The sequence below is a fragment of the Notothenia rossii genome (genome assembly GCF_949606895.1).
Source record: "Notothenia rossii genome assembly, chromosome: 9".
Classification (NCBI taxonomy): Eukaryota; Metazoa; Chordata; class Actinopteri; order Perciformes; family Nototheniidae; genus Notothenia; species Notothenia rossii.
In genome coordinates this window covers 26,442,293-26,459,705 of record NC_136907.1, presented here as the reverse complement: position 1 = coordinate 26,459,705, position 17,413 = coordinate 26,442,293, and the positions used below count along the sequence as shown (strand labels likewise).

The 17,413-nt window shown below is 39.1% G+C and overlaps 1 protein-coding gene across 1 annotated transcript in view; it reads left to right on the top strand.

The window, feature by feature from the left end:
* Positions 1-17,413, top strand: part of LOC307019842 (unconventional myosin-XVIIIa-like) — a 117,224-nt gene that overhangs the window by 32,518 nt on the left and 67,293 nt on the right. The window contains exons 3-15 of the mRNA XM_079650946.1: positions 3,665-3,754; positions 4,290-4,361; positions 6,528-6,587; positions 7,784-7,871; positions 8,155-8,261; positions 8,348-8,524; positions 8,595-8,805; positions 9,247-9,389; positions 10,198-10,298; positions 10,463-10,526; positions 11,950-12,094; positions 14,848-15,018; positions 16,878-16,968. Of these exons, the coding sequence (XP_079507072.1) occupies positions 3,665-3,754; positions 4,290-4,361; positions 6,528-6,587; positions 7,784-7,871; positions 8,155-8,261; positions 8,348-8,524; positions 8,595-8,805; positions 9,247-9,389; positions 10,198-10,298; positions 10,463-10,526; positions 11,950-12,094; positions 14,848-15,018; positions 16,878-16,968 (1,520 nt within the window). The remainder of the gene's footprint in view (positions 1-3,664; positions 3,755-4,289; positions 4,362-6,527; positions 6,588-7,783; positions 7,872-8,154; positions 8,262-8,347; positions 8,525-8,594; positions 8,806-9,246; positions 9,390-10,197; positions 10,299-10,462; positions 10,527-11,949; positions 12,095-14,847; positions 15,019-16,877; positions 16,969-17,413) is intronic.

Genomic DNA, 17,413 nt, shown 5'->3' with positions numbered 1-17,413 from the left:
TGCCCCCAAAAGTGTCCAACTATCATAACATTCCATTCTCCATTTTCCATGTCATTCCATTACAGGTTATTTTACTGCTTGTTCCCAAACAAATATTCTGCTTTCACTCCTAATCTACAGGCAAATACAATCTACTACAAAAAGGTTGAGCTTTTCATAGTTATCCAGCCAACATAAATCAATACATGGAGCTCATATTACTTCAAAGTCCTCGTAGACAGGAAAGTAAAAAAAGAAGGGAACCTCATAACAAATAATCTGTCCTCCTCTCGAGTGGCGTTTATAATGGCTAATGCAATATTTGCTTTTGTTGAAATTATACAAACGATTATCACAAAAATGTTTACACTTAAGTTGTTCCTAATGGAATTTATATTGTTTTATCTACCAACCTTTTTTCTCTATAAATGAGTAACATTCTGAACAGCCCCAGAATATTAAAAGGTGATCAGTTCATGCACAAAATATTGATAATATATGAACATGTAAAATGTCATGAGTCTTTAATCTCATGGAACAATTCAACATGTAAATCTTTTGTCTGGAGGTTCCCATCTTATATCATCACCAATGCCCAGAACTTAATTCAATACAAGAACCCCTAAAAAGAAATGCAAAAGCGTAAACACTTGCACTTTCACAGAAACCCTTAACACCACAAGCAAAGTCAGACACAGGACACACATGAATTTACAATAACACCGTTGAAATCTTTGACAGTTCATCTCCGCCAGGCATGGGATTAATCTGCAGTATATCTTCCCTGCTCTGTTTGTATCCAGCCTAATGTAGATAGTAGTCAGCCTGAGGCCATCGCTAAACTCGGGCTAGTCACAGGAAGTGGTCCACCGTCAACGGCCTCATCAGCCGAAGAGACAAATTCCACCGTTGTCATGGACACTCCGGGGGAGGAGCAGGGCGGTAGAAAAGTCGTGCAGGTTGTGAGAAGAATTGTTAGACGTGTGGTTCCTGCTCAGGCAGAAGGGCAGACCCAGCCTGTTGTTTCAGAGCCTGCAAGGGCTGCCTTTGCCGCAGACTCGTTGCCCAAAACCAGCACTAGGCCGGATGATATCTCTATGGGCCTGACCAGCCTAATGGGCAGAAGTAGAACCAAGGAACACCGGCCTCGCACCCGCACCCAGGACCGCAAAGAGGACATGAAAGAAGAGGCAAAGCAGGAGGAAGAGGAGAAAGTAGCTGTGGAAGAAAAGGAAGAAAAACCTGCTGTGGAAAAAACAGAGGAGGCCACTGCGACCAACCCTACAGCACCAACACCTGCATCCCCTAAAGTGAACCCCCTCACCCCTCCAGCTGGGTTCATCCCCGCTCCCAAACCCAACCCTTTGGCCCCACCGGTTGGCTTCATCCCGCTCCCCAAACAGAATCTGTTGACTCCTCCGCCTGGTTTCATCCCTGCCAGAAAACCCAGTCCAGTGCCCCCAAGACAGAATCCCCTAGCAAGACCTCCAGGATTCGTCCCTGTCCACAAGACAGATCCTCTGGCTCCTCCTGCGGGGTTCATCCCAAAGCCCCGACCAGTTGCCCTAAAGAAACCGGAGGTACAGAGTGAAACAAAAGCATGTTTGCTACTTAACCTCTGGGTGGAGCATGCTGTTCAATAACAACACAGACATTACTGTTCATATTCAACCTCATCCCAATGTCCAGCCTAAAACACATTTTCAATTTGAGCTGATTGGCTTTTGATTATGGATAATCATTTCTTATATTAAGCATGATAAGGCCTGATCACAGTGTTTTGCAGGTTAAAAAAGGGACGCACATATTACTGTTTTGATTTTTGTTGAAGACCGCCTGATTTGTCCACATTTTTTGCAGTATACCACCTAAAATAAATAAATATTGTTGGTCAACAACAAGTACTAAAGTTAGCTTAACGCAAACCCTAAACCATAAAATACTCTAATAGTTAATAGTACAATTTAATTAGTAAAACCTCTCTCCCGATATCTTGAGTTCCACATTCATTTACGTCCCAATATATATAGTATAGTTCCGGGTTTTGCACAACAGACAAAACAGAAAGCATTAAGTCACCCATTTAGACAATAGGAACAACGTTTTGGACAAAGGAAATACTTTACTTATTCCCGGGCAGTTGGAAGTTTTTTTAAACTTGAGGAGTTCAGGGCGCTCCTTCAAAAAGAGGTGGAGCTCTGCAACCCAAAAGCAGTAAGCAAAAACCGTCCCTATAGTTGAAAACAATGCATTGAAAGCTTCATCACACTCAGTCGGCCCGGGGCCTACATGTCATTTTCATCATTAACTAAATCGCTCTTTCTTAATTTTGTTGCTCCAACTTGGGCAAAAATGGGCCATAATACAAACACACCACACTAAACAAGATAAGGGAAACAGGGTGTATGTACCATCTCATGATCATATTTCATCAGTGGAATTAAGCGTGTGCTCATCGCCTGAACTCTGGTAATCCGGTCAGTTGGAGATGTCAGTGAGCACAGAGCCATGACTCATTACTGTTACTTTCTGCAGTGAAGTTGTGAGGCTTTAAGGATCTTTTGGGATGGAATCACAATAGGAAGTCAAATAATGTTAAGTAAACTCATCTGTAGTTCTTGCCAATTAAACAGCCCAAAACAGTTGTTTAGAAAACACAAGAGTCCAGTGGGTCGTGCAGATTGGAACTGGATGATAACATTTAGCTTCATCTAAACCTTTCGACATCTAGATTTGTATTTTGTAGCTGCCCTTTCAGTTTCATACTTGTTTATACTTTCTTAGTCATTTGTTACTCAGACAGTTCTATTTTTTCCTTTTGATGTAGTGTCTGTCTTGGGCATTTTGTCTGCCAGCAGTCCATCTGAAAAATGTGATCAACAGATGTCCATGAAATCTGGCAAACAGTTGGGTGTTTGCCCGTGGAGCGAAGGATTCAATTTGTGAGATATGCACCTGGTGTTTTTGCTGAGGATTATTGTGTTTGTGACTGCTCTGGGGAGAGATTTAGTTTTCCAATATTAGGGAAAGAAAGATGTGAACTTCTAAATGAAATTTGTCAAGCATTCTTGGAGGTTGGTGCTATCTATTAATTTGTTATGTTCAGCTCTCAGTGGAGTTCAATTCAAACTAGCAAGAAGAATGCTTTTCTTAGCGTTGCTGTCACCTAAAGATGCAAATAAATCAGAAGTCATGATTTCATCACGATTAAAAAGTTTGTCTTCAATTTACTGGCAAACAGCGGCAGATATGGGACAAAACTGTACATATTGATCCACAGCGGCATACAATAATTAAAATGAAGGTGTTATTCCCAGTTGATAATTCAGCTGAGACAACGCTAAGTGATATTACTTCTTGAAAGAAACTGCAACGGCTTGTTGTTTAAGTAACCATTGACAAACAAAAGCCTCCTCCAACTATTATTCTTCTGCTGCAACACTTAATGATCCAATTTTCTTTAATAGTCATTTTCCTTTACTCATTTCCTGTTTGACTTAACTGGAACATTTCATTAGCAGAAACAAACCTCCCTTGAAGTTGATTGTTGTTGCGGTTGTGTTGAATTGAACGCAAATTTGAAAGAAAAATACTCTTATCTTCATCTTCCCATGTCATTTCCATGTGTGCGTGTGTGTGAACGTTTGTCTGTCAAAATGTGTGTGTGTGGATATAATGTGTAAAGGTAAAGGAGACATCTTCTCCCTCTGTGGCCCCCGATGGTAAGCCGTCCCCTGTTGCACGTCCCCAGGCTCAGTCTGCAACCAATGAACAGGTGTGTGTTCGTCTTGCTGCAAAGGTACACAAAGGAGTGTGTGTTTATTAGACATACATACACAATGTTTCCACAACCCATGTTAATATTAATAAATAATAATCTCTGATAAAAAATGTAATGCATTATTATTATTATTATTATTATTATTATTATTATTAATATATCTAATATGTAATATATGACTCTATATGTATATATGTCCATTTTCATTCATTTCTTATTTCATAGTTTCTCATTATTATCATTATTATTTTTATCGCTGATCTTATTTTTGATTGTATTAATATGTGTGAATCTGTGCTATCCTGTTTTTCACTTTGAACAACTGAATTTCTCCACGGGGATTAATAAAGGCCCATCTTATCTTATCTTCTCACATAAAAAAGCACTAGACTTATTATTTTTATTTGTTGAACATGGAATGCTTCTACGTGCCCACTCAGTCTGAAGTGGAACAATCATAGCAATTTTCTCTGCATCATTGATTGTGCTTTCTGCAATTTCAATGGCTGGTCCTGCAATCCTACTGTAGGTCCCACAGCTGACTCCCTCTGAGGAGGATCACAAGCGTGTGAGGAGGATCTTCGCCGCCGATGCCAATGATGTAACTTTTCTCTTTGAGACTTTGTTTGGTTTGCACCTGCCATGCTTTTACCAACCTATACCAGCCTGGGTCTACTGCTTGCTTCCCTGGATAGAGGGAAATGTGTCCAAAAACCACCCATGTGTACGGCTGTCCCAAGCTGTCTGCCAATGGGGTTCAATTACAAGGGTCCCCTGTGTTGTTGGCCCCTTGGAGTGACATCTGAAACTTTGTGACCAAAGGGACGTTTTCTCTGTCTGCGGGAGTAATGAAGATTACTTCAGAGTTAGCTCAATAGAAAGTTAAGGACTTCCTGGTAATCGGTATCACAGTTTGAGTACAGCCCTTAAAATAAGTTGGATTGGATTACATTAGATGTACTTTTTTGTTACAGTTAACAAGGCACTGCACATGAGTTTAAAACAGAAATAAACATTAAATATTAACAGTAGAAAAGTAAAGATCTATAGACTCTAGAGTATCTATAGATTACACAATATCAAAGAACAAGTTAGAATACACTATAATTGACTCCGACTAATAAAATACAAACATACTAAATACATTATGTACGTGTGCAAGGTAGTTGCATTTCTTTAAATAAAAAAATGATATGCAATGAGCTAGAGTGCGAGTACAATATGTGCAATTGTTCAGGATGACTGGTATCCCCTCTTATTCTTTCTGTAGTATTAACTTCTTTGTTATCAGGTCCAGAGGAGCACCCGTGTACTTTATGACTTTGTTCATTGCCCATTCTGGTTATTTTGGCAGTACTTGACTACACCTCGGTGTCTGGTTATTTCTTCTTTCACAGTCTAAAGCACTGGAAGGCACATCTCTCTCCTGTTATATCATATTGTGTCTCATGTCTGTGTGTTTGCCTCTCTGTGGGTTATCGGATCCTCACCTGCTGCTGGTCTCCTTGCTGTTTGCATGGCGAGCGTGCCAGAGGCCGTAAATCCTCTCGGGTACGCCGCAGAGTGCTGGTGTCTGAGCTTGTTGTCCTACACTGACCCCTCCCTGCTCTGTCTGTGCCCCCCCGCTCCTCTCTGTCCCTGCGCTGCTCTCTTCGGTGCATTCAAGGTTCATGCTAGAGCTCGGTTCTGTGATGTAACACAAACAAGTGGTTACCAATGTTTGGTCAGGGATTCTTGAATTAACAAGTGCAGCTGTGTATTGGCCTTGCAGTTTTTGCTATTTTCACTCAGATATTGATACCAAGGTTAAGATTTATTAGTGTAGGAAATAAAACAAAATGTACTTGGGGAACATAATTGTGGGAAAATATACACAGTTTTTCCACCTTTTGTTTATATGAGTAAGAAGCGTATATTCCAAAGAGCAGTGTCTTTATAATAGCATAATGAGAAATAAATCATTCTAACTATTCAGGCTTTTATTTCGCTCAGAATAGCCTTTGTTTATGTATTAATTTAGATAAAGTCCTATCAATAACTGCAGTTTAACATATTCAGCATGTCTTATTTCAACCCTAAATGAAGCCTGACATACTGACACACTTACTGACATTTTGAACATGGATGAAATTAAAATGTACACTCCACTATTCAGGTCTTCTTCATCATATCTTATGATTATTCAAAATATACATAACCTTACTGTAGGTGCTCCTGTCTGTAACTAGATAAGCACATGTACAAGGTATTATATTTGTTAACTCTAAAACTTGGGTATTCCGTACAATTACTTGACTTTATATCCCTGAATTGCTTGCAATGACACATATTATATCAAGATATTACTACGTCATTGTGTTTATGCACCGTACTATCTCTGCTCCAAGCACCTTAGCATTGACTATTAAATTGTTTTACAACTGGCTCTACAATGCCCTGCATTTATACCTCATACTGTGCACAACTGATCTAGTTAACTGTGACTGTTAATATGACAGAACATTCATTTTCTGTATAATAGTCCCCACAGGCCTGTAGACAGCACTTTAATGCACCTTGTAATCCCTGCTCATTAATACATTAACATTGTAGTTTTTAATGGTGTATTCATATAATGACTTTTTCTGCTACCGTTGCTTGACTTGATAATGCACTGCTGCTGTGCCGTTTCTTGCTACAGTGTTTTATTTGATGTGCTTTTTACGAATTTGCTTGATTGAATGCAATGTTCAGCTGTTGAATTCAATCTTGTTCTTCCCTTCTCCAGTCGAAGCTTGTTGAGGACCCTGTGGCCATCCTTCAGGCAGCGCACTCGGCTGCAGCTCAGGTCTGACCATGGCTACTCCTGATTGTAGTTCTGGTTGCATCCCCCCAGAGTGATGTGTTGTTGTGGGGTTTTAGTGTGTGATGAACTAGTAGAGGCTAGTGGGAGGATCGCTCTGTAGTTAGTGAGGCAATCCCAGCTTCTATCTTCCCTGTAGCACTAGCTGTTGAAGTATCACCTGGCACTCTTTCTCAGGCAGAAAATACAACAATAATCTTGGTGCAGCTATCGGATGTTTATGACCCTAGCTTGATTGCATGTCTGAGTCTGTTTTCATTCATGACTGTCCAAACAACTGGTTTGATTATGTTGTGTCTGTTTGTTGTATTTCAATTTATTCAGATGTTTTTTATCTGTGCAATCCTTCTAAAACACATGTTGTGTCTGTGTGATTCACTTGGTTGTGATGAAACAACCCAGCATCCCCCCTGTCTGTGATGTCTGTTCAGTGAACACATCAGTTTGCAGACGTTGGGTTCAATGTGCACTCTGTGAGCTCTGAAGGGTGCTGTAAAGGTCTAATATGTAACATTTTCCACATTAAGGTCTGAACACAAATAGATAGTTACGTTATTTTATTTAAGTATTTAAGAAATCTGTGCTTTTAAGTGAAGGTGACCACTTTATCTAGTAAAACCTGCAAAAGCTACACACCCCCTTTGTGCATATGTAAGCGTTTGTCAAAATGTGTCTTTTCATCAACTTTTGGGCCACATTTTTACATTACACTTTTTTGATTTCGGTTGATTTCCCATATTTAGTTAAACTGGATAAAGGATTTTAGTAATATCTCGTCCTTGATTTTAAGTTATCAGAGGAAACAAGCTAGGCTAACATTAGCTTTTGGCTCAGAACCCTTCTACCCTTTCTCCACTGGGACAAAATAAATGTTTACATAAAAAAACTGCTTAATTTTGTGTTTTTACTTTTACTGACAATTTAGCTCACATTACAAATATGTCCTGAAAGTCTGGGTCCTACGTTATCAGAGAAACAAGCTAGGCAAACGTGCGGTTATCACATTCTCACAGATTCATACAGGTGTTTGAAGGGCCATTTGTAGGATCCTTTTGGAGTTCCATCATTCATCTATCTAATTTAATCATTAATCATTAAACTATTCTTTTTGCACACTCCATCATTTTGTAAGGTTCAATCACTGATTATAAAAATATCCTATTTTGAACCCGTTTCTACAGGCGAAGACAGAGGAGCAGCTTACGGCAGAGACAGCCTGGTACAACAAAGAGAAAGTATGGCTGGTCCACAAGGATGGATTTTCTATTGGTCAGTAAAAACTTCAGCATTTAAGTATCAGTATCATTTATATTAGAATCTTTAAATAATTCTCTCACTTTGCTGTTAGTTCGGTTTTCTGGCTGATTTTGACTAAATGTAATCAGACTGTATGTAATTAGATTTAGTGTGGTTCTTGTTCAATTTTAATTAGGCTTTTAAATTATTAAAAGAGATCACACATCATCAGACATGTAAGAAAAGACAAAGCCATTTCACCCAGGTTGAGATCATATGTCATGATGAATTAACTCCACTCTCTTTGGCTGTGCAGCGACTCTCCTGAAGGCGAAGGCAGGCAGTCTGCCAGAGGGGAAGGTGAAAATCCGCCTGGAGAGTGATGGATCTTTATTGGATGTGGATGAAGACGACGTAGAGAAGGTATTTAATCATCAAATCAACTCTAAACCACATCAATTACAGATGACACGGGGCGAGAACTTAACCGCTTTGACTTTGAACTCCAGGCTAACCCTCCGATGTTTGACCGAGTGGAGGACCTGGCCTCTCTGCAGTATTTGAACGAGTCGAGCGTTATGCACTCGCTGAGGCAGCGGTATGGCGGTAACCTGGTGCACACCCACTCTGGGCCCAACATGGTGGTCGTCAACCCCATCTGCGCCCCCTCCATGTACTCTGAGAAGGTAGGCTGCATCTGTTCATATATTCTATTTTGTCCTCCTCTCCTTCACTGTTTCTTCATCTTCTCTCCAGGTGATGCAGATGTTCAAGGGCTGCAGAAGGGAGGACACGGCCCCTCACATTTACAGCATGGCCCAGGCTGCCTATAGGAACCTCCTCACCACTCGCCAGGATCAGTCCATTGTCCTGCTGGGCAAGAGTGGTAGTGGAAAGACCACCAACTGTCAACACATCATCCAATACCTGATCAGTGTCGCGGGCAGCACCAACAAAACATTCTCCTGTAGGTTGGAAAGGACTGCATTTGGAAATAATTGGACTTTTATGGTTGTGGTTATGCTTGTCACGATAAATACTTTTGTTAGAGGATACATTAGAGGATAATGATAATACAATAGCATATTAATGCAAGTTTACTTTTCCAAAGAGCAACACATTTTGGAATTGTAATGGGAAAAGATATAAAATAACACTTTATAATGTTAATACATCTTATTCCATTACACGGAAATATCTGTGCAAAGTCCAATTTTTAGAATGAAAGTGATAACCTTTCAGTTTTTTCTATCATGATCTTGGCTATAATATAAAAATAATTAGGCACATTTTATCTAAATCATGTGTATGTTCATAGCACAACAAGTCTGTAGCGTTATAATCGTGACAGGCCTTCATGCTGTTGCTGATGTATCAAATTACTGTATTTTCTCCATGTTGTCTGTAGCAGAGAAATGGCAGGCCGTCTACACAGTTTTGGAGGCCTTTGGGAATGCCTCCACCTGTATGAATGGGAATGCTAGTCGCTTCTCCCATATTGTTTCCTTGGACTTTGACCAGGCAGGCCTGGTAACATCAGCCTCTATCCAGGTACAAAAGCCTCTGAAGGTCTGAATAATTATGCATATCTGCCATGATTCAGCAGTGGTGAAAGACGTTTTTAAAGTCTTTAATGATTTAAAAGTACAAACACCCCACTTTGTAAATACTTCACTGCAAATACTCTTGCATTCCAAAAATCTCTTAAGCAAAATATGTAGGATAATCAGCCAAATACACTTAATATAGTTAAATAGTTAAAGTAAATGCATTCTTTGTGCACTGATATCTTCCCTGTCAGTATTCTACTATTAGATATGATATTTTTGGATAAGCAATACTGCTGCAATATTGTCTATGTTGCTTTTCACTGCTGTATATGTTTAATGGATGTGGCTTTTAAAAAAATACTTCTCATGTGGGTAGTTTAATGTTCTACAAGTCATCACTAGACAGGAAGGAGATGAGAAACTGGACTGAAAAAACGAAAACATTGACTTTAATTAAGTGTATTATGTCAACACATTTCACATAACTATTAGGTTAGTTGAAAGCAATGATATTAAGTTAAGTTATTAAAGTCAACGTTCCAGTTTTTTCAGTGTTTGATCGGAAGAGTTTTACAAGCTGTTTGGCAAATGTAGTGAAGGTACAATATTTGCTTCAGATATAATAAAAAGTAGCAGAAAATGGAAAAAAAAGCATTTATTGGCACTGAAGTGTAGTAATTGTACTTAAGGATGTGTCATGAACAAAGATAGATGTTCTCCAAACACTTTCTTATTATGCTTACTTGTGCTGCCTTTATAAACTGTTGTTTTCTATCATGCTAATATCCTGTCCTGCTGTTGCTTTGCAGACCATGCTCCTGGAGAAGATGAGAGTGACCAGACGACCAGAAGGAGAGTCCACTTTTAACGTCTTTTACTACCTGATGGCTGGGGTGGACAGCTCTCTTAGGTCAGAATAATTACTTTAATCAATGCACAGTGAAATTCATTTCTGCACTGGATTTTTACATTTCAATTATATATACTGTATATATGTTTCCCTTATTCTTTTACTATAGGCTATAGTTGGCATTATAGATTTTGATTTCTTGCGTTTTCTTTCATCTTCATCAGAACTGAGCTGCACATGAATCACTTTGCTGAAAACAATATGTTCGGAATCATGCCTCAGACCAAGGTAAATGCTGCTGGTTAATGGAATGTTGGCTTGTTTTTGAACCACCAGAAATGGAAAAAAATGATTACTTCAGCTGAATGTTTACGTCCTGCAGATATAACTGGCTGTACCAACAATTTATATAAGAGCTCGGTCCCTGCTCCTGCTGGTAATAATGCCACTCACCTACTTGTGGCACAGCAGCGTGTTATTATAATGCATCACAGGAATGAACAAAATACCAAATAATTGGTCTCTTGTCATCACTGAAAAGAACATTACTAGGGGAGCGCGGACCTGCATTCACACGCTTTTACAACGTAGCCTTTCCCCCGAGTTGTTACAGACCTTCTGACTGTGTCTTCATGAGCTTTAAGTTTTAAAGTGTCAACATAATGGATGCTACAAAGAAAATGTCTTGCTCAGTATGTTTAAGCATCACTTAGATAGCTGTTTCAAGTGGCCATATACGTGATTTTTCTTTAGGGATAATTTCTACACCACATTAATACAGCACCACTGTCCTATAAATAGATATCAGAATGTGTGTGAAAGTGTGTTTTAAAAGATTGCGCTCTCTCAACACACTGAAAAAACGGAAACGTTGACTTTAATTAAGTATATTATGTCAACAAATTTCTAGGGCTGTCCCGAATACCATTTTTCGGGCTCCGGATATTCGGTAGTAATCAGCAGCGAATATTCGAATATTCGGCCCACGCGGGGGGGCGGGGGTTAGGGGCGTAGTTATCAGCACCGAACCGCTTCAACACGTGTATTTCGGTGTATTCACGCCCGGCATTCATTTTGTTATTCTACAGTATTGTTGTTTTATAGTTATTTGTTAATGTAACCCAATTCGTGTTCTTTGAAATTGAAAAGGATATCGCATTGTGTTTGTTACTTTCGTTGCAGTTATATATGTCTTAAGTATAATTTGGATATTCGGGTACAGCCCTACACATTTCACACAACTGTATTAGGCTGGTTGAAAGCAATAATATTAAGTTGACCAGAGACCACTCCACATTTTTCTTAAATCTTTACATGTATGGCAGCCCTTCCATTCCAGTGTCTGTTGAAGTCCAACACAGAGAAATGTTATCAGTAGTTTTTGGAATAAAAATAAAAACATTTTAATTTTACTCAACCACATACTTATAAATAATAAAACCAGAGAAACTGATGATGATGCAGTGGTCTCTTTATACTTTCCAGAGCTGTATTTTAAACATTATGTAATATTATTGCTTCCAACTGACCTAATCCCTGATATCCAACAACTACTGTATGTTGAACCTAGATTTGTCCCTGAACCTTTAATTGCAATATGACAAGTCTGTGAACCTCTTATTATTACTTCGAGACTTCTTAAAGAGGAGTTTTTTCTCACTTATTGTTCTAAAAGGAATGTTATCTGAATATAAATGTTGTTTTCCACCAGACTGAAGATAAGCAGCGGGCCTCGCAGCAGTTCTCCAAGCTGCAGGCAGCCATGAAGGTTCTGGGGATCAGCGGAGACGAGCAGAGGGCCTTCTGGCTCGTCCTGGGGGCCATCTACCACCTCGGGTCTGCAGGAGCTACTAAGGGTAAGATTTCTCACTTCATTTTCCATTCTATAGCTGCATCACTTGTTGTATTAATAATGTTTCTTGAGAATAAACCTTGTATTTGTTCATGTTAAACCAACACAAATGGCCAGAAATGAGCCTTACTATCCAAAAAAAGCCCAGCCCTTATTATCTCCCTGTACTATAGATAACACCTTGAGAGTGATGCAAGACAGTTGTAATCCACACAACTGAATCATGCATTTGCACTTGCTGCAGATGTTGCACAGTGAACAGGTGTTATGCTCTCCTGAACTGTTCTCCACCTCAAAAATGAAAAGAAAGTTGTATTTATTATGAAAATATAAAAACTGTCCTGCTCATTAAAGACATCTAAGGCGAGGAGGGGGCTATTCATGGTTTTTGCTGCTGTTATTGCTCACACACAGCAGGTAAAGTGATGCATTTCAGTTGTTCCACTCCATCCTCCAAAACAAGCTTTACTAAACGATCAAATAAAATCATCAAAGCATTGCTTGTGCAACAGAAGCTGAAGCCATTCATTGTCTATCCATCTGATGTTGGCCTTACATCTTGACAAACATTTGATCTTGTTAAAAGAATGCATCACTGGACTGATGGGAACAGAATTAACTCTTAAACATGAGGATTTGCTCCTGTCTTTGAAGCCTTTTTGTATGATGAAACCTAATGTAAGAAAGCTTTTTTTTGTTGCGTTAAAGTAATAAATCTGCCTTCCACAGCATTAGTTTTAATATAAGATAGCTGCCTTTTGAAAATACTGTGATAATGCTGTCAAAAAGATATATATATCTTTGGTAAACATAGCTTTTTTCTCAAGTATAATAGTCACATTTTTAAGCAATTTAAGTAAGTAAGTAAGTCAAATGTATTTAGCGCTTTTCACAGACAAAGTCACAAAGTGCTTGACAAAACATTAAAACATCATAGAAATCATAAAATAACAAGTGACCACACAAGCCACGTAATGTAATTGCAACTTGACTTAAAGGCTTTCTGTGTTAGCAGTACACTATACAATAAATCAAAATGACAAACAACCTAGATATCACAGTTTAAATGTATAGCAGCAGTGACTCTGTATGTTGGGCTTTTAAAATGTTTGGACGCACTGTAATTACCAGTCTTTTATACAGAATTGCTTGCCAAATTATAGTCAGTGATCCCCTCCAGCCGGCTGCCAATCTTTTTCATGGCCATATAACGCCATCCGGGAACAGTTTTAAAATGTTCTGCAATTATTATTGTCCCATGATACAGAACTCAGCTCTGATTAGCAAATGATCGCCTGATTTATGGACTTCAAACGGCTTTCCCCCCATTAAAAACACTGTTTAGAAGCAATGCATGATAATATGATGGGATAGAAGTTATGACCAACACATTCATAGCATTTATCATTTGTCTTTCTGCCAAAGGGTGCATTGGATTTACAAACAAAAAACAATTCTCTAATCATATTCTGGACTATTAAAAAGGGGTTTTTCGGTGCCAGGAATGAGTTGATTATCGCACACAATATTAAATGTTCATTGGTAGTGATTCTTTATTATGTGACACAAGAGGGCAGCACTGGTCTCTAATCCACCAAAACTAATTATAGGGACCGCCTGAATTGAACTTGCATTTCCCTGTATAACATACTGGCAACACTTCTATTAAGTGTATCAAACTGTGAGTCTGGATGCTTTTAAGGGCAAATATTATCCATAAATATTAAAAAACACAAATCTTTTAAGACTTACAAACTCCTTGAGACAGTGATATCCAGATATATTGGCAAACCCAATGTCCTTTATTTGATGTATTGCTATTGTGGTGGCGAATGTCTATCAAAGCAAATATTGAAATGTCTGTACTTGTCTCTTTTAACCATCCTGCTTATCATGGTGAAAAATATGTGGGGCTTCTGCAGCGCTGATGAAACAGATACAGAGCCCACTGCTCTGTGTGAAATCCCCCAGTTTCCCTCTCAAGTCTTAGAAGAGACCACTTCATGGTGGATTAAAACCAACGTTTGCGTTTGTATCGGCATGTTTCCATCACTCAGGCGCCAGATTAAAGAGAAGCTTGTGTTTCCCAACAGAAGTCTTTATGTACATAGAGGAAGTGTTTCCCTTCTGATAAGTTTAGCTTTTATTCTCAAGATAACTAAAGGGCTGATTATCAGTTATCACTTCAACTTCATAGACTCCAACATGAAACAGAAGTTGTGAAAGCTAGTGGATATATATTTTCAATTCATAAGCTAAATGTATTCAAGCCAGTAACATTTTAAGCATGCTTTTCTGTGATTGTTTTTCACTAAGTTTGCTAAAGAAAATCTGATTTTGTATATACATATATATATATACAGTATGTCTACTGTATATATATGTATATACAAATATATATATATATAAAACAAACAAATTAAATAATAAATAAATAATACAACATAAAATTAGTATATAATGACAATGACTTAACTAGAGGGAGTGGGAGCAAACCCCCACTGACCGTCTGATTGGTAGATATTTATAAATGTAAAAGCTTTGAGGGGTTGCAAAGACTGGAAAAGAACTATATACATGCAGTCCATCTAGCCTTTTAGTGTATGTTCTCACCAGCTGTGTCAGTGTCAGCTTGACCACAGACAAATAATGCTCCCCTGTCAGAGAAAGGCCTGAAACGGAGCTACCAGGCTAGCAATGTGCCTTGGGTGGTTGGCAGAAGGACTAATGGAGATTTTTTCGATGCACGTGTCTCAGCTGGCAGGAAACAATTTGCACGTCACGAGTGGGCCCAGAAGGCAGCCTACCTGCTGGGCTGCACCCTGGAGGAGCTCTCCTCCTCCATCTTCAAGCACCAGGCCAAGGGCACGCTGCCCAGAGCCAGCTCCATCCGCCAGGCCTGCGACGAAAATGGCACCGCAGACTCAGGTACTCCACAGACCAGGTTTTAACCAACACACTCTTTTCCTCTTCATTCCTCACAGCCAACTCCCCCCCAATACCCCTCTTCTTCCTTCCTTCTCTTTGTCACTACACACACACACACACACACACACACACACACACACACACACACACACACACACACACACACACACACACACACACACACACACACACACACACACACGCACACACACACACACACACACACACACACACACACACACACACACACACACACACACACACACACACACACACAAACGCCTCTGCTCATCACTGCAGGGAAATTGCATGCTCTGGAGAAAGTAAAGCTTATCTTAGTAATGAATACCGCAGCTTTACAATGGCTATTGACAGATAAGTACACACACTGTGTCGGGACAAGCAATTTTGGATTTGCTCTTCGTTCCTCGTCCTTGAAATCATAATTGCCTCACATTGATTTTTCACATGTGCAGGTCCTCTGACTTCCATCAAGACTGCAACACACACTTTGAAGGGCAGGAGGTTGCAGTTAAAAGTCTGTCAGAGAAGGGATGGGCAAACTTGACCTCCGTTTCACTTTTCAAGTGGTTACCTCCCCCACACATGAACATACAGACCAAATTCCAGACAAACCTCTACACGCTAACCCGCTTCCCGTTTACTGTGTTTGCGCGTTTCTGTTGAGGTGTTGAAGACTGGATGTGGGAGTTATTAAACCGTCCAACAGGAAGTCATAATCGGCCCTTACTTAACCAACTGCCCTGCCTGACCAGGTGCAAGGCTGTTTGGGCCCTTTTTATGAAACATTGAGTAGAAATAGTTCCATGCAAACATTTTACCTGCTAGTAAACTGTGCACACATATTGCACATGTTGTAGTTTTATTTGTTTTACTTCGGATCATAAACATCTGTTTGACCACTATAAAAAAGGAACCTTGTACCTATTTGAACTTAATATTATTGTTTTCAACTAACCTCATACAGTTATGGGAAATGTGTTGACATATTACATTTAATGAAAGTCAACGTTTCAGTTTTTTCAGTGCAGTCTAGAAATGCTTCAAATTTTCAACTAATGAGAAGGTTTTGAATATTTACATGCAACGCTAATAAAAACTAAAACCAAGCGTTTCAGAAACATTAGATTTTATACCTGAAGTGTTTTTAAAAAAAAAGCTAAGCCGCTAAAGCATTTTTGGGGTTTTATCATAATTTATATTTATTGTTTTTCATCCAAGAGATGCTGATTCCAAGCCATTGTTACAAAATGTTACGAAAATTCCTTCATACCAAAGAGGGAGAAGTTAAATCCTGAGTCTTGTTGAAGTATTCACATCCAACACCTTAAAGAAGGGGGCTTCATTCGGCTGTGAGTGTGACTACAGACTTCGCTCTTCACAAAGTGGGAGTGTGTAGGGATCGGTTTGGAAGTGAGCCACAGTCATCGATGTGTGTGCGCATGAAAATATCCCTGTGGCACCATCAACACACTATTTGGTGTGAAATTGAAGTAATTAGGAGAGCTTAACAGGTGGACATTGCCGCTGGACACAGACATAAGTATGCACGGCTCTGACCAATTCAGAAACACCTGAATCCCAAATGATCCCGCTTTAGACTATTGGCAGACAGTTTGTGTTCCTCATACCCGCCGTCGGAAATAATAAGCACAAATATAATGCTGTTTAATCTACTTTTAGAAACAAATGGTGTTACCATAGTTCCAGGGAAGCTTTTGCTGCTCAGAAAATGTCTTCTTTGTATTAAACTGGCTCTTATTTTCTTTTGTTAATAGAGGTTTGTGAACTGGTTATTTTTTGTAATGTTTTCTGTGTCTGGCTGCCTCTCATTGCAGGATCCAAGGCTTCGGGCATGGACTGTTTAGAGGCCATGGCATCAGGGCTTTATTCTGAGCTCTTCACTATTCTCATTTCTTTAATAAATAGGTACGTATTTCTGATCAAGCTGTGTCAATTGTAGATGGCATTATTTTTAACTGCACTTTTTTATAATGGAAACCTACTTGGGTGCTTTGTGCATCTTATAAAGAGGATACATTATAAACAAGTCTTTTATATTACATTTACATATCTGGATTTCTTTCCAACCCATAAAATGTGAAAAGAGACGAGCAATCATTTTTTTGTGGGCTGTCACAAACAAAAAACACAGGATTCTACAAACAATTCCTATTTGGCTCCATTTCATATGTCTGATATCTAGGATCTCCCCCCATAACTTGAATAATTACTTAAAGAATCCACATTTTTCTAGCAAGCCAATCTGGAAAGACTGGTAATTCTGGATAGGGTCTTAAAGAGACAGGCGTTAAAACAGAGTGTTTAAGACATAAGGTATATGCAGATAGGACAGTATGGAAAAATAATCGTT